Genomic DNA, 18,713 nt, shown 5'->3' with positions numbered 1-18,713 from the left:
GAATGCTGCACAATTCATGAAAAACTGCTACGAGGGAACAGAGAGGGTTAAACAGAGGGAATGACGTGGATAATATCATCTTATAATATCACAATATTTACAGGTTCAACAAAAGTGATTAAGAGAGATACTTAGCAAAAAGAATAGGTATGCATATTTGTTCATCCCTTGAACAATTTAGAAATTTTGTAAATGCTGGGTAGCAATCTGGAAGTAAAATTTATCACAACCTGCATCTAAGTTTTTACTCTGAAATGATCCCTTACACTCGAACCACCAGTATAACAACAACTCTCGCCACATTGCTATTGAGGCAGCTTGCAGCATATAATGCAAGTATAGATTCATTTAACCTTCTGAATTCCATCTACTAGCACAGTAAATTGAGGGAACACTTTGCACATGGCCTGCACTTAAAAAAGATGTGCACTCACACCAATGCACACAGGACTCAATGAGCATAACAAACACACAAACCATGCGTGGATCCCAAGAGATGGCATGCTTCAGTCAAACAATAATCTACTCTTTCTCCATGTCCTTTTATTCTGTTTTTCATGGGATTAAAATTCTTCACTAGGAAAAGTACTTGACCCAAAATGATTTTTGACCACAGTATGTACATCTAAAAGTTTTCCATTGAAATATATAACATGGCCGAAGCTAAAGTACATGAACAGTATTGGCAGCTGCAATCCTGTAACACTATGCTTTCTTCAAGTCAATTATGAAACATGAGTGATTCACATTTCACCAATCAGGTACACCAAAAATAAAAAAATACCACCTTTACAAAAAGTGACAAATTCTATTTATGCCTTAGTCCAAAGGAATTTCATTTGGCCTTCTCCTCAGAAACACTGGAACTAATCAGCTCCGGAAGAGTAACACTTTGTAGAAGGGTAGAGGAAAAGTGGAGAAATGATAAAATACATGTTAACCAATGAATGTCATTGGTTTCACACGAGAATCGACTCCAGACGATGCACATCTGAAGAGGTCTAAAACACACGCACACAGTCACACACAAACAGTTCTTCATCCTGGTTGAATACTTAAGTCATCTAGGGACCTCACAGAAAATACTGTTTAGGAAGTTAAAGCTCTTTTATGCTCTGAACAATCTTGCTGCTACCTTCACTAAACAAAGTATGCAGTAAAAGACCACACGTCGTGTGCAGTTAATAATATGCAGCACCATTAATATTTTGTTAATTCCTCAACACCACTGGTCAAATGATTTCAAGAATGTATAGATTCTCTCGTGAAACCAACAAACAACATCATCAAGGACAGAAACCATCATTACAACATCAAATTCTCCTCCCACTTTTAGCTCACTTATTTTTCCAGAGCATAGTTTGTACAAATCTCTCGCATTTAATGCTTGCGAAGCAGTTTCACCCAGAACAGTCTTCCTTCCAAAAGGAAATGAGCAGCCACAGCGCAAAAAGAGCCCTCCTCACACAAAGTGTCCGCTCAGTCCCACCACGCCACTTAGCCACTGTGACACCGGTCCACTGTGCTGAGCAAACCACTCACTGACCACATAACAGTGGTCTAACAGTCACACTGGCCACGGTTCCAAAGCTCATGCCCTAGTATGCATTGCACACTTGGAGGAACTCGTTAGCCACAGTGATTGCAAGTCTGGGCAACCTGTCAAAATAACAAAAGTGCATGAGAAACAAGAGTAGAACTTTTTGAAGGAGGCTCAACTAAAGTCTTCATCTTTATGGCATTTAGCTATTGCTTCTTTTTACGTGCCTACCAATCGAGTTGACTCTGATAAATCATATAATGCTTACCACACTAATTAAATAGCACCAAATAATTTATCATCATAGTAAGATTGGTAGACATTTGAAGCCATTGTATTTAAAGTAGAAAATTGTTAACCTGCAAAATATAATTTGCTTCACTGTGTACTTCATGAAAACTTCTTAATTGTCTTCTTCTGATCTTGTCAACATTGAAATAAGGAGCTCAGGCTCCATTAGTGCCAGACTGATTTCTTTTTAATTATACATGCATCAACTATGGAGAAAAAATCTCTCAGGAATTAGACAATACAATCTCCAATACCTCACCAAATTCTCCAAATTGACCACAATGCTTCCCCCTCATGGGGCATTCGACGGTTGCTGCTGACTGGCAGCAGACTGAGGCGACGACGACGATGGCTGCTGAGGTTGCTGCTGGGCTGCCGCCACCATAGCAGCAGCCACTGCCTGCGAGTTGGCTCCTGCTGCTTGGATGCGCAGTGCCGAGCCAGACGGGTGCACGGCCACTGACACTGACTGCTGCTGCAAAGCAGCTGTCACCTGCACAACAACAACATTGTATCTCAGCATATCCCCTCTCAATTTCTAAAACAATTGACACTACAGGTTTTGATTCACTTTTCTACTCGTAGAATTGAAAAGGTGGGCCATTTGCGTACAATTTCAAAACGTAAAGGCAGAATGCAGACAACGAAGTTTAATTTTAAGATTTTTATCCATGCTTAACCATAGCCCCATTTAAACAATATTTTCAGCTGGAACACGTTTTTTAAAGCAGTAAGTAACAATGACAATACATGATAATGATTGGAAAAACAAAGCATATGTGTATTTCCAATACTGTAATCGGCAGTATTTTTAAAAAATTTAAAAATACATAATAAAATGAAGTCCACGATTGGTCCATAGCCATTTCTCTCTTGCCTGCTGACCATTTGATATCAGTGCACAAATGCAAAGGACTAGAGAATTGGATGACTATGTCTACGACTTTTGGGTCACTCTTCTAACCCACCCCAAAGCGAAAAAGTGACTTATAGCCACAGAGAAATGCCAGTGTGTTGCGGGTATTTACCAGAAAAGAGAGCATTTTCTTAAAATAGTAAGAAAAGTCACGTGTCCTAGTAATAAGTGGGTAAAACTAGGTCAGTTGAAGCACGGATTTTGCTGTAGAATAAGTTCACAATTGCTAGTAGATGAAGCATTCTTATTTAATACGAAAAATAATCTAGCAGCTGCCAAATAAGTTAATAAAAGTGAGGAGCGGCAAGAAAGAACTACTCACCTGAGAGAGAATGGCTTGCTGCTGTGCTGCCGAGACCGTGGTGGGCGCAGACACCTTGATCGTCCCTCCAAGTGCACTCGCCAGAGAAGTGGTGGTGCATGCCACACTCACCTGTGCCCTGCCAGATGCGTCGAGGGAGAGGCCAGGCCCTGACGAACCCGCCACCACCTGCAGAAAACGAGACACATCAAGCATCTGCTTATAGCACTAATATCCTCAGACTGGTGAACACACTGCAGCCCTCTTTCATTTCTCCCTAAGCCAGTTCCTCATTCAGTTCCCTCCCTTCCAATTGTCCTTCCACAATTGTATCCATCACACTGCCGTGTCGCATGATGTGGCCAACTAAGTTGTCCTGTCCTCTTCCCAAGGCATTCAAGAGACTTTTTCTCTCTTCTTTGTAGAACTTTCACATTACTCACATAATTTATCCATTTCATCTTCATCATTCTTCTGAAACATCACCATTTGAACACTTCCAAACTTGACTTCTCGGTTCCTATCATATTCCAGGCTTCACTACCTTAATGAAGCATGCTCCAACTATAACTTCCAATGAATAGCTACCTCGTTGTAATGCTTACATTCTTAACTTCAAGAAGATCCCTCTTTTTGAAGAATGCCACCTCAAATAGCCTATTCTACCAACAATTTTATTTTTTACTAGTGATGGGTCGATTCCAAAATTTTATCGATTCCGATTCTGAAATTTTGATTCCGATTCTACCGATACCGATTCCATCGATTCTGATGCCATAGGCTCCAAGAAAATATCACTTAATTCCAGGCAATAAGAAAACCACTTTAAAAAATATTACTCTGTGAAAGAGTAAGTTGACAAAAGCATCTTTCATATCATCACTATGTAATTAAAATATAATAGCTAAATTTCAAAACAGAACATACCTGAAAAGTGGTGTTACATGAAGGGTATTACTTTAGAATATTGGCACTCATAATTTGTCGACCATATATATGTATCCAAACTACAAGGGAGAGTCCTGAGTACAGAAATTTTCATATCTGTAATAAAGATTACATACTACGTATATGAATCATGTAATACTTGGCCCTTTCAAATTCTCAAGCAGAAAAACCAAATATTCTACATGCTCAGCCAGCAGGTTTTGACGTCTCCATGTTACATTATTACTGCCTGCAGAAAATTGCCTTTTGCTACACACTTGTGTGACTGGGCAAGTACTTTCCTACCAAAATTGCAAGATTTCAGAGACTTAGGAATTTTTATTAAAAATTATATCAACAATTTTTTTGGATCTTGAATCTTCATGGAATTCAAGTAGACGAAGCGAACGAACTATAGAACTAAACTTTATTTTGTAGAGCCAAAAAAATTCTATACTTCTCACGTCATCTAACCAACCTTAAAATTTCTTCCTTTTTTTTTTCAGTTCAAGAAAGAAACTGAACGCAACAAATGATTATCACATCGGTCGGACGCAGTAATAAAAAAGGCTAAAAGAGCCTTGTGATGTGAAAACTCCCCCTTCCGCGCGACTCACCTCGGCGAATGTGGAAGGGAAAAAGGGTATCGGTGGTTGCCTTTCACGGAAACAGTTCATTTTTCTCTCTCTTAAGCATGCTGACTTAATCTCTTCACTTTACTTCAATACCCGAGGCATATTTCTTATGCGTGGGATGGATCCGAAAAATATCCAATCCTTAGTGTTTTCACTCGAGTAATGCGCTAAATTTTCTAGAATATCTATACATAATCCTTTTTAACATCCTCAGTTTAGTGTTTGAAGTCAATGAAGACGATTATCCATGCTTTAAATGATGATTTTCAAGACTAATGTTTTTAAAAACTTGAAAAATCGGCCTCAGTTACCGAGCCTTAGAATTCCGTGGCGTGTAGCTCAGCCTTGACGCGCGATTGAAAAATCGCTCTTATTTCCTTCGTCACAAACTTTTTTTTCCAAGATTTCTAATAAGTAATCTTTAGAAATCTCTACTTTATATTGTGGATCAAATTTTACGAGTTATATTTTACGTTAACGAAAGATAATGTCTACTTTATGTCAAATTTCACGTGAAAAACGGGTCGGCCATTTTGCGTTGTAAAACCAGACAGATGAGAGTCAAAATCTTCAAAAGTCATTGAAAGTATAGGCAAAGCACCAGATCAAAGGAATATTGCGTTTTTTATTCCATAAAACTCATACCAATGCAAAACCACTTGGATAAATTAAAATTTTTTTTGAGGCAAAACGATATCTCGCGTGGCATTGAAAAATTGGTCATGTTTGGGCCTCTGTATCTCACTAAAGGTTCGTATATATGTAAAATGGCATATAAATCTATATCTTGTAATGATTTATGATTATTTACACTAAGTTTCCAGTCTCTATCCCCAAAAAGGTCATTTTGGACTTTATTCCAGCTTTTTCCGATTTCGGACCAGTGTGCGCCAGGTAGGAAGAAGATCGGCCGCCGCGGCTGGCGTAAAGGTATTCGGCGCCCACGTCGACAACTATAGTGTATTCGGCAAGCTGAAACTACCAGGCCAAGGCATTAGAATGACTTATCGGCTTTAAAAACTGCATTATTACATGAGTTTCATGATAGCGCTTCCTGTCGGCAGATTGCTGGACCTACTAGCCTCGAAAGCTCTGTAACCTTAACTACTCGAATCGACATTTGTAATGCTACTCGAAACGCTCGAGTCGAGTACCAACTACTCGATTGACTTGAATTTTCGAGTACTCGCACATCCCTGGAAGATGTGTGTTTTGTTATTACGATTACGTGGCGCAAAAATTCAAATGACTGTTGGAAACGCGGTCGTATATTTTGTTGTTTGAAGTACAACTGGAATCGGAATCGATTTTTCACCTTGGCAAGTACTCGTTTTCGATTCCGGTTCTTGGCCGAGAATCGAGGAATCGAACCGACCCATCACTATTTTTTACCCATCACTGCCATTCCTGCCAAGTTTTTAGTTCTCTTGATTATAGTTAGTCTCAGCCTCTTCTCGCATGCTGCAAATTAATATTTTACTTTCATTTGCTAAGTTTTTCTACCAATACCTAATCATTATCTTTTCCATAATGGTTACAGGTCACTGATGAGCTACAGATTATTTATAAGAATTTTCTTCCCTGTCTTTGGTATGACTAATTTGTCATCAGCCAATCACAGCACCCTGATTTTATTTTATGAGCATATTCAATCCTAGAGGTCTTTGATTTCATTGATAACTTTCTCAATAAACAATTGAAAACTATAAGATATAGAAACACAAACTTGTCCATCTCCATTACTCATCCTTTCTTCTTCACATCCTGATCCTGGTTTAATCACAGCTCATTGGTTCTCATTTAATCTGTCGATAATTAGCATGTTATAGTGAAGCATTCCAAATTCTTCCCTAATTCCCATCACTTCCAACAACCTCCTCTAAATCAACAAAGTAATGAACAACTATTTTTGTGCATCTTACTGCAGACCTATACACAGGCAGAGAGCAGCACACTGTCATTTCACAGCACCATGATACTACAAGAATTTATCGCAACAACTCATTCAGGAAGAACACCTTAACATCACATATCAATCAAATTGATACTCCAGGAAATGGACTGTGGACAGTGACAGACACACCCAAAAGTGCAAACATTTCACTGAGGGCAAATCATTCATCTTGCTACCTCTCAAAATTTGAGATACCTAGACATCCTCTTCATCAGACAAGTTTTGTGGGCTTCAGAGGACCAGATGGTTTATGTTGCCTGACATACAACGTCATAGAGCAGCATGTTTGTGCACAAGGTAGCACAGTTTTGAGGCTAAAGACAGAACTTAGAATGCTAGGGTGCCCAACCATAGCCAATATTCAAGGAAATAACCATGTACTAGACAGTGGCCTACCTTTACTGAGTTACCTGCAGGTCCACAATAAAGGTAAAATTTTACAGAGGAACCATTTATATTAACCATAAATGTAATACTGAAACCCGTACATTCCATAGAGAGAGAAGATGCTTTGGTACCTTGAGTGGTAAATACTAGACATTTCATTTCCATTCTCATTAGCAGCTGCAAAGTCAAAATAGCAAAGAAATTACTGACTCTTGCTACAATAGTTATTCCACCTTTGTAGTGTAAGCTATCGCTAGCCATTGCTAATCGAGAGTAGCTACTGATATCCAATATTTAAAATTCCTTAACTTTTCCTTGATAACTCTCCAATATTTCTGAACGATTTTCTATGGGTAACCTATTACTAAAAGGTTTTATTTCTTCTTGATAAAATACACGTTAAAGCTGAGAAGATGTTAAAAACTGAAGCCAATAACTTAAAAGTTATGAGTGCATCCTAATGAAAAGATACATTAAACCTTGATTAGATAAACTCTCATCCAAATATTACAGAATTTTCATTTACAGGCATTGGAGCTGGCAAACTAATATAGTTTCTGTGGTTATTTATCACATTTCAATGCACAACAATGACAAATATTAGTTTCAGTGGGTGAAATGGAGTTGGGAGGGAAAGAGAGACATTAAAAACTCTAGTAGAACAAAAACAAGAATTTACTGAAATATTTTCTCCCTGACTTTAATGAGAATTCCCAGACTATTCCAAAATAACAAAATTCCCTGACAATTCCAAGTTTTCTTAAGATTATAGCCACCCTGTAACCCTCAATGATGAAAAACCTGGAATAAATACTCTGTTGCTATTTCTGGGAATCAAGACTCAAATCCGGGTCAAAGTGAAGGATTTTTCCAGTGAAATTTTTGTGCCTACGTTAGTTCCCAAACTGTTCACAATTTAAGAAAGATATAATTATCCACACTTAGATTCAAGAAGACCAATTTCTCCAGGGGAAGGTGAAGAAAACCATTTGTTGGAGCATGAAAAACATAAGACCAATGCCGAAGGGAGAGGTATGACCATCTCACCTGGATAGTCTGCTTGATAGAGCCCTGTCCGCTGCTCATGGGGATGACCCTTGTTTGAATCGACTGCTGGCCAGCGGCAGCGTGGAGCGTCGCCGCAACTGTTGGATTCAGCTGACCACCAGCACTTTTAGCAAGCACAGTGTGAGAGTGAATGGGCGAAGACGAACCTATTGCCTGCCCACTCGTCACCTACCATCAAACAGACCAAAAATCACACACTCATCTTTGCCACACATGAGCCCATTAGCACACATTAACATGAGAAAATATCATCAGAAGCACACATAGAAAATGGTAGCAATTAGCCCTTAATCAAAGAACGCTTGGATTTTTTTCAATATAACTATAGTCCATCAACTTACTCACTGGTTCAACCAGAAGGCAAGTTTTGAAGGGTGAGTGTAAAGCTCACCCAGGACTAAGCCAAAAATGTGTGAATATGACTTTAGGGTACTGTGGGGTCTTTCCCTGAGCCACCTCACAAAATTCTCATTCACGAGATTTGATCAGCAAAAGACAAGTGCCTACTAGGACACAAACCCCAGACTCCTCAATTCATGCCACGCACCTCGACGCTAGTCAATGTGAGTGGAGTAGTGCACTAGAGTTGATGGATGCTGTAGAGGATGATACGAGCAACTGTGAACACACAAGCAGACATGCCGCCAACAACCAGTCTATGCTGCAACCAAGTCCTCTCAAAATAAGATCACGAATATCCAAGTATATACTCATTCACATAAAGAATTTCAGTATTTGATTGACACATCACTAATCCCAAGGTCAGCCTCCTTCCACAAGGTTCAAAAACTCCAGGACACAAATTGATGCATCAACTACTCCCCTTGAAGTAAATCAATTCTGGTAATATTGTATTTAAAATGCATTATCTTCATCACTTCAAGAAATACCTGGAACACAATCTAAAAGTTTCCATCACACATTGAATCACTTGGTTACAACAATCCATAGATGATGGCACTCATTGCGCAGCAAACTCGTAGTTGTCTGAATAGAGGCGAGTGAAATCTCTCGGGGCAAAACAAATTACTTTGCAAGAACTACACCCAACTGCCTACACACTTCAGCCCCAGACTCACTCTTGCAGTCCTTCACCACCAGATCATTTCTAATTCATTCTGCTCAAATGGTAATATCAAATAATTTATCTAATAGTGAGTAAATTGCAATTCAGCTACCGTAATGACTTTCAGCAGCTGCAAACAGTCACTCAGTGATGTAATTCCTCGGATAGGTTTAGTGAGGAGCACATCCCAGACTAAGTCGCAGACAGGTCATATACATTGGAGACCAGTTCCTTTCCCATTGCCACCTCGTGCTTGAAGGATTTTGTTTAGGGTGCCCGAAGTCTACACCTGGGATTGTAACCCTTGACTATTCAGTCACCAGTCAAGCTGTCCTCCCATTAGGCTACCATACTCCTCACTGCAAATACAAGATGTCTGTATTCTGAAAGGTGCCAAGATTGCCCCTTCACAGGGAGCTCTTTGGGCCTCAGCAGACAATATAGGATGGGCACTGAAGAGTGAAGACAATTTGCTCTCCTTCCAAGAACCAAAGATGCTTTCACACTGTGGTGAACCTTGGTCCCACACATGCCCAAACTGCAACCATCTTTGTATAAGATTTCATTTAAGAGGTGTGCACAATTATTCGTCACTTTCAGAATCAATGTTACCTCCAACTTCCAAACACTCAAGAACACAACCACACGGAACCAGAAAATCCTCCATTAGCATCACCTTTGGAGAATTATCAAACTATGTGAGTGCTTTCCACAAATTCATTATCTCAATGCCAGCACAAGAGTAGGGGTGCTTTCTCATTGGTGTAGTTGTGCCATTATTTTCCCTTCAATCACAAGTTCTTTCCATTGCAACTTGAAACTTGAGCACTTTGGAAAACTGACTTTGTCCTTCACTTGGATGACAAAGGGCACAAAAACAACATTATTTCACTCCCTTCCCTTTATACCCATTGGACCAACAACAATTTCACCTCTATCTTGCAGAAGTTGGCAACTGAAAACTGCACAAACAGCATATGACTGAGGATTGAACTAAGCTTACGACAAAAATCCACATCCACCCACATGAAAAGAGTGTGGCCTCGAGTACACTCAAATCCTTGTCACTTCAATGAGAGCAGGCTACATTGGGAGGACTTTCTTTCATACGATATTTGGAAACTTTTAGTTAGTAGTTAACACATTCTCTGTGGAGCTGAATCTCCCTTCTCGGGTAAAGACTGCAGTGGAACTCACTATAGGGTCATGGGTGTACTTCATCATGCGTGACACACCGTAGGGTCACTCATAGATTCATCTTTGAGTCCCTGCTCAGAGTTAGCACCACACTCGGGGAACTTCCACCAATGGGAGCAGATAAATGGGAAGTGGACGAACAACGGGCATCCACCATTTGGGCCCACTGTTGCAAGGGACTACACTAGACCTGTACAGAGCTTCAAGTACAGACCTCACTGTACAGAGCTTCAAGAATGTGGCACGGGTCCACTGCCATGACTAGGTGCTGCTAATTTCTCGGCTTCCACAACATGGTAGTTATATTGAGGCCAGAGTCAGATTGAGGCACCTGGGAGAACAAAACAGGTGGCAACAATCCCATTTTTTCCTCTGCAGTGGTCAAAATCCATTTTGAAGAGATGTCAGAGGGTGGGTTCGTGTAATACACAGAATATCTGCGCTTCATACAAAATTTCATGCAGATGGGTTTTCCAGACCATAAGTGGTGGGCAAAGTTGCAGATGGACAGCCTTTTTAAATGGTAGCACCCAGTCTCACAATACTGTAATTCACTGGTGGGTTTTTTGCCAATTCATTGCCCTTGTGCTAAGCAACTTGTGCCCAGGGCTGTGTGACATTCAGGCAGGTCACACATAAATTCCAGCAGCACCATGTAGGTTGCAATGCATAGTAAGGCACACCAAGTTTTATGTCTCTCTCACGTCTCCTTTCACAAAAAAGCAACATCCACAAAATGAAATAAGCTGTCACCGCAGTTGTACTGACAGGGAGGAAGTTGGGTGTAGCCCACTGATGGGTTACGCTCCAGCAAATGTGTATATCTGTTCATAAAACATAGTAACGTCACCAATTAAAATTCATTAACATTTCCATTTCTTTCATGAATTTTTTGGGACAAATTTCACTTCCTAAACTCACTCGGTGCTTCAGCCCAAAGGCTGGTTTGGATAGGTGGTGATAGAGCTCACCCCAGATTACCCCACACTCAGGAGTATGAACACAAGAGTGAATCCTGCAAATTCAGGGTAACAATTGGATCAAGATCTTTAGGGATGCTACAAGGTAACATCCTCAAGGCTAGGTCCCTAAGACCGTGACTTTCCGCACAGCACTTCAGGAGGGGGGAAGGATTATGAGCCCAAGAAAACCCCTTATGGAATAGATAGGAAATGGCTGAGGAAGAGGGATGGAGGAAACCAGATTTACTGTTCCAAGAGAAATTGAAGATCACCCAATGCATTGATCCAGAGATTATTCGCTACATAATTTTGGGTTACAGTATACAGTAGTAGGAATTGAACGATTGAAACGTGCATAATCCTTGATATGTAATTACATAGTTTATCAAAGCCATATCTGAAACAATGAAGTTTGAAAGGCACCAGGCCAATTTTCTAAACAGGTATTTAAGATTCTAGAGGCCACCAATGATTTAAAAAAATAATGACCTGAGGAGAACAGTATAAAATAAAAAGAATTACATAAATAAATTACTGTACATGAGATGATTTGATATAAAGAGAAAGAATTGAAAAAAAAACATTTATTTTAGATTGGACAGGTTCCACCTGCACCTCAAGCTTATACACACTATCTAGGAAACAACTGGCATTACCAGTTAATTGATGAGCAAAACCAAAAATTTGATCTGATATACCTGCCAGTGAACCATAGCCATTAGTAAGTCCCTTATTTTCCCACTTTTGTATGCTAAAGCTCACACTCCCCAATTTTGTTACAATACCTCTAAAATATGCTAACACAAAATTTTAATGAGATTGGAGTATTTCCGAATCCTAACCGTACCAAATTGAACACAAAGTCACGCGAAAACATGCCCAGATTTGCGGCACAGAATCACACTTGGGCCTGCCAGCGTAGGCAGTCTGCATGGCTGTAAGTCAATTTGAAGCTCATAATCTATTCACTTTATGTTTGTGGATGAGTTTTCGTGAGTGCCTGGACACACTCACAAGGTTTTACTGATGGGGTAGGGGTAGTGCCAAGAGAGAGGAGGAGCGAACTTCATGTTGCTAAGTGTACATAGCCGCCCTAGTTTGTCACTGAAAACGTCGGAGCCGAGACAATCTACCTAATCATTAGGAAGGTATTGAGGATAATCCTTTCAAAGAAGCCCATAACATTGTCAGCAACTACGCTGAATGAGGCACTGTTGGTGAAAGGCACACATGAAGACAAACAAGGAGAACTCATAAGGTTTGGCAACACTGCTCCACGAGCAGATTCACGATGTTAAGTCCACAGAGGTCTGAGAGCAACTGACTGAGGCCACGCCTACTGTCTGCTGATTGGCCAAGGGAAACTCACGAGTCGCAAAACTTTCCCTCCCCTCACCCCCACTCGCTTTAGCCACACCAGCTCACCCGCAAAGGTGAAAAAAACAGAGAGTATTTCTTTCATGAGCATATTAGGGTAGCTACTCCAGCATCTAATTAAAAATTATCACAAAGAAATAAGTATGTGCATTCAATTGAGAAGTTAGTAATATAAAAAGTCAGAAAACTACAGAAAAAATGCCGTGAAACAATCAAGTGATAGAATACTTTTAATAATGGTAAGGAGAAAAAAATTATACCCAGTACACACTTGTACTATGGTGATAATGCATTATATTTTATGATAAAATTGTGTTGAATGTACCCAAAGAACATTATCTGTGGAAAGTAACTGACCTGTAGTTTGGTTGGAAAAAACTCCACTAGGCCTCAAATATTAGAAGATCATAAACAGAATACAAAAAAGGCTTTTCAACTAAGTTTGGAAAACAAATACTACCCGAGGCCATTATAATTTAATGGGCGAGGATATTCAAGCATGAATAACTAACTCTCATGGCACTAACTCTCAGATAAAAAAAGACATACGAAAGAAAAAAATTACAAAAATAGAAAAAATTTCATAGAAATTTCACGTAAACAGGAGATAAAAAAAACTTTCCACTGCATCAACCATGGGCGATGATCTTTTGTTTCAGGGTTTCAACACAGGTCTAAAGGTAGAATCAAAAATAACCTTTTTTATATTCCACACAGTATTTATTAAAAACTGTATTCTACCTTTTCAGGTCACTATGAAGAGGTAACAGAGATTTCATAATGACCTGAAAATGTCGAAACCAGAAGAATTTTTAATATATAAATACAGTGTGCAATATTAAAACGTTTAATTTTGATTCTATCATGCCACCATTCCACGAACTGAACTCGCGAACCATTGATTTGATACAGATCTAAAGGCCATTTTACACAGATCACATAACTGTGCAGGTTAGAACTGCATTAATTTCTCATTATGGCATGCAATTACATGAATGCACGAACGAAATTAGAACAGGGCCTATTTTGCCATCTCAAATTCATGCATTATCACATGCATTCTAGCTATTCACAGCTTTACATGTTGCAATTTTGAATGAACCTTCATACACACATCAGATAATGCAATTACGTGCCCCATGTTCAACGGCATTAAAAGTAGGTAGTTCTAATATAGCTACTTTGATAATCATATTCACCATGTTTACATAAAGCCACTTTGTACCCCAGCCAGTGAGCACCTTATTTTTTTTTGGCAGGAGGTTTGCCAGTCCCATAAGAAGATTTGTAGAGAGATGTGGGTGAATTAAACGACCCCGCTGCCACAGTTCAGACATGGAAGGCATACTTGATTTTTCCTGTGTCCTATTTTACCATGCCACATTCGAAGACTATTTAGTTTCTCTTAATGATATGGGTGCCTGGATGCTACCCTGGAGGGTGACTTTTGTTTTGAGTGCTTGCATACCAATGCTTATAAAAGCAAAAATTAAATGTTTCTATCAATTAATGGAATGAAATTAAGAGCTGAAATAATCTTCCTTCAAATATTTAGCGGCAGCTAACTCTATACGTGGCATCCTCAAAATTCAAACTATAGATTCATATCCATCCCACTTCAGTTTATTACAGCTAGCATTTAAAGTCCCTTGAATACCGTATATCTCCGAATATAGTCCCCCCCTTTTTTTCCAAAAATGGCCGCGGAAAAGTAAGGGGGGGGGGACTATAATCGAGTGTAATCCAATTTAGCATACTAAAGGTGACCATAAAGTAATAAATAATGGCTAATGTTCTCGTAGTCTTTCTATTTGAGTATATTTATGAGGATTATAATCGGAGATATTAGTAAATACTGCCACGTTTTACCGGAAATTAAGACAATTTTTACCACAAATGTTGTACAGATACAATTATTCCGATTCAAATAGCATATCGAATATGCGTTTTCACGGAATCCATCGGGTAGCCGCTAATTTTTCTAGGAAAAGTATTGTTAGAATAATTCAATCGACACTGATCACTTAATGACGCAAAAAGTAAATAATTAAAATGAAAACTAAACACACACTATCATTACATTAATCGAACACTAGAATTGAATCAATAGTATATGTACCCGTCGCTCATTTAATAACTACACGATTTAAACACGAAATAAACAGATAAAGTGAACCTTTCGTGACGATTTAGCATTTCATTGCGTCCGTAGCTACTATACGTCCGTGCGGTTCGTGTTTACAACCACTGCCTTTACCGCCTTCACAGAACAAGAATGCGCAATAGGTGATGCATTTGTTTCTGAAAAGGCGCAATAATCGACGACTTTAAACCAGAAGCGCCGGCATTACTGCATTTGATCGAAATACAGCGACTCAGCATCGAAAGTGTAATCAATTTATTGAGGAATATCTTCAATTCGTCAGGGTAAATAGGATCGATAAATTACGTCGCATAACGTTTCGCAATTATTTCCGCGATATTTTCTTTATTAAAAATAATTTTACGTTCAACAGTGAGGTGATGGATCAAGTAGAAAGATGAGGATCAATCCTGCCGCAGATTAGAGGCCTTCAAAGACGGAGTTTCGATGCCAATTTAAAAATAGCCGTTGCAGAATACGCCGTAAATCATAGTATTTACAGCGCTAGCAAAGCGCTAATACATCGCGGAAGTCATTTCGGGGGTCTCGATGCGGCAGATTCAAAGAATTAGAGGAAAATATCGTCGAATTTGTGCGCAAATGCAGAGCAGAAGCTCTTTGTGTAACTTATGCAATGATTCGTGACGAGGCATTGAAAATTGATATAATTTTTTTTCAGTTTTAATGTTTGTTGGAAAAAGTTTATTTCTTAATTTTATTACTTTGATATTTGTAAGTCCTGTAGTTTAATTGTTTTGCTTAGCAGGCATTTGATAGCAATATTTTTATAATATTTATAATTTATTTAACACAATTTTATTTAGATTTCCTAAATTCTTCAGGTCACTTGGATTTGTGATGACTTGATGGGTGTGTTACGTACACTGGATCTAAGGAAGTTTCAGGGCCAAATGCAATACTGTTTATGGGCTTTAAGTTAAAGCTTATATATTGACATTGTCTGTAGTCATTTGGAAATCAAAAATATTAATAATTTGTGAAGGTTTAAAAAATACCATAGCCTTGGATACTTAAAAAAATTTCTCATTTCTTCATTACATCTGGTTAAGGAACTATAAATTACTGATACATGCAATGGATCACAACATGTTTTAGGTATAGTTATTTTGTTGTGATGGAAAATATGTGAACAGATTTGTTCTTAATCTTCACAGAAAATAATAGTTTTTATCGAATCTAGAATCTTAACTTGCTAACCACAGAAAAATTGCCTTCCTTTACATTTTAAAATTTTTCCCAAAACTGAGGTCTCAAAATTGGGGGGGGGGGACTATATTCGGGGGGGGACTATATTCGGAGATATACGGTATTTAGACATGCATTACATGTCACCCTAAGTCTGGTGTGATAGTGATATGGGTCACCTGGTTTTCAAATACGTGAGTGAAAGCAGAAGCAGATAGCGTTGATGGGAGATTACTCACGTGCGATATGTGCTGAATGCCTTGTGCATTCTGCTGCTGCTGTTGTTGCACTTGCTTCATTACTTGCTGGATCTGCTGCACAGTGACAGTGGCTGACAGCTGCTTCTGGCCTTGCACTATCAACTGTGTCGGAAGCACGCCTTTTGCTCCAGCAACCTGCAAAACACAAAATGCGAAATGAGGCAGATGCTAAGAATATCAGCACTCCCAGGAGAACACACTACACTTATCAAACAAAAACTTCATGGTTCAATCAAATGCAAACCCATTTTTAATCCTATTTATTCCATTACGTAAAACAACAAGGTAAGTAAAAAAAACACACAGGTTGTATGCCAAACATCTCAATAACAATTTAACTCATTGGGATCAAAAATACAACATGATAATGATGTACAATGGTAGAAAAATCACGAGTCTGCCTCTCGTAAATTCTTTTGCTAAGCCACAGGAGCGATTTCATTGTCGTAGCTAGCAAAATTCGCTCTTGGTGAAAGTTAACGTTTGCTCTATGCTCGCTAGACAGAACGAGAATAACATTTTCATTGCCAGAGGGACGAAGCAAAGCATTCCTGGCAAAATAGCTAGCAAATGAAAATGAGTACATGAATGCATACACTGTTTACCAATCTTTTCGACAAAGCGCATTGGCAATAGCCAGAAAGACCCAGAATGAGGCCTAACTCTCTATTGGCAAGCTTTTCACCTCACTGGCAAATGATACTCATCCATAGCATACAAAGTGCTGCTGCACACATATTCTCTCTAATTATAAATCTAACCTGGGTGCAAATGCATCCTATTTTCCCCTATCTGTTTTCACTATCTCAATGTTCCTTCACAATCACAGGAAATACGCCAAAATGAAAAAATATCGATGACTCGACACAAAATAATTCTTATTTCCAATATGTAGAGGTCTGTGAAATTCGCGAGATGCGATATTACGAAATAATGCGAAATAACACAAAATAACGCAAAATCGAAATCAAAAAAACGAAATTTCGTGTTTTTGTTGTGATTTTAGGTGAATTACAGAAAAAATCACAGCTAATGAGTCATAATCTATTAAAGCCTAAGCCTTCATTGTTTAATGCCGCCGACATTCATTTGCTCTATCTCGTTACGATTCCAAGGTCAATTGGCTTGTTTAGTCTTGTGCATAATGCACCCGCGTAATATCGCACACTGTAGTGAATTATTCGCCAGAATTTGCCATTGAATTTATCACAGCAATCTTTTCGATTCCCATGCATGAATCCTGAAATATTTAGAATGAGGCACTTTCTCACCTGAAGAATTAGATATTATGAATTAAAAAGTGCTGAAAAAAATATAACGTACCTAAACGCCATTATGATGATAAAAAAATTATCTCATGCCTATGCCTGCTGCAATTAAAATTAATTAAAAACTTGACGCCATATGATCACAATGAAGACAGCAAAATATGCTTCCATGACGAAGCCCTGAACCCTGGCCCCCTGGGTGGGAGTTGCATACGCTACCACTACACCACCAGACCAGTCTTGTGATGGGTGCGATATTTAGGAATTACAGTAAAACCCCTTATTTACACTTTTCTAGGGACCCAAGAAAAAAAGTGTAAATTGCGGGAAAATGCAAATCGTGGGAAATAGAGAATTTTCACTTTTATTCATACACTGGCTTTGGAAATGTTAATTTTTTAATTGTTCACTAAGCATTATTCCATAACACTGTTTCCCTCTGAAGCACAGTGTTTTTGCTGGCAGCAAAAATTAAAAAATAATCCTGGTTTGTCTGTTGTCTGCTGTCTCTATGTTAACATCTTTGCTTTCACCACTCACCATCTTATATACAAGACTGTACCTATTTTTGAATCTGTCCAACCAACCATTATAGATGCCGTGGAATCTTTGATTCCCAATCTTGTGGGGAAATACTTTCTCTCAAGGGCCTTTTGGCCTGTTTACACGATACATTAACACGTACGAGTTAATTTCTGCTTGCATGAATGATTTTTGTGGACCAGAACGGGACATGTATGAATGTAGACAGGGGCAGATCCAGGATTTTTTTCTGGGAGGGGCACTAGAGGGCCTGACAGGCAAAAGATCTCATCTTAATTGAGATTAAAAACAAGATATAACAATGACTTTACAAAATTCTCTTTATTTTTATATCTAAGTTATTCTAATTGAATTAAATGATTGAGCCTCCTTGAGTAATTCACAAAACAAAGCGAACATAATGATGACCATCAGGGGCGGATCCAGGATTTCTTTCTGGGGAGCACAAGCAATGCCGTATCCAGGATTTTGATCTGGAGTGGGGGGGGGGGGGGGGGGCACAATGATACCACGTTATACAAAACGAACGCAATGATAACCGGACCGTATTAAAAATCTAGCATATTTTTAAGTGTCTGGGAGGGCACGTGCCCCCCCTCCCCCATAGATCCTCCTATGATAACCATATTCAAATTTTGTCTCTTTTTTTAAGCATCTGGGGGGGCACGTCCC

The 18,713-nt window shown here is 39.0% G+C and overlaps 1 protein-coding gene across 7 annotated transcripts in view; it reads right to left on the bottom strand.

Moving 5' to 3' along the window:
• Nucleotides 1-523: 523 nt before the first annotated feature.
• Nucleotides 524-18,713, bottom strand: part of LOC124158843 (helicase domino) — a 126,197-nt gene continuing 108,007 nt past the window's right edge. For 5 of the 7 annotated variants that reach the window (XM_046534211.1, XM_046534209.1, XM_046534214.1 and 2 more), the window contains 5 exons: nucleotides 16,210-16,365; nucleotides 7,999-8,187; nucleotides 3,070-3,237; nucleotides 2,086-2,324; nucleotides 524-1,659 (listed from right to left, as the gene is read on the bottom strand). In XM_046534211.1, the coding sequence (XP_046390167.1) occupies nucleotides 2,124-2,324; nucleotides 3,070-3,237; nucleotides 7,999-8,187; nucleotides 16,210-16,365 (714 nt within the window). In that variant the 3' untranslated portion in view covers nucleotides 524-1,659; nucleotides 2,086-2,123. The remainder of the gene's footprint in view (nucleotides 1,660-2,085; nucleotides 2,325-3,069; nucleotides 3,238-7,998; nucleotides 8,188-16,209; nucleotides 16,366-18,713) is intronic. The other 2 variants (XM_046534212.1, XM_046534215.1) reach the window with 2 other exon arrangements.

The sequence above is a fragment of the Ischnura elegans genome, chromosome 5 (assembly GCF_921293095.1).
Source record: "Ischnura elegans chromosome 5, ioIscEleg1.1, whole genome shotgun sequence".
Classification (NCBI taxonomy): Eukaryota; Metazoa; Arthropoda; class Insecta; order Odonata; family Coenagrionidae; genus Ischnura; species Ischnura elegans.
Note: the sequence above shows the minus strand (reverse complement) of the source record. Positions and strands in the feature narration are given on the sequence as shown.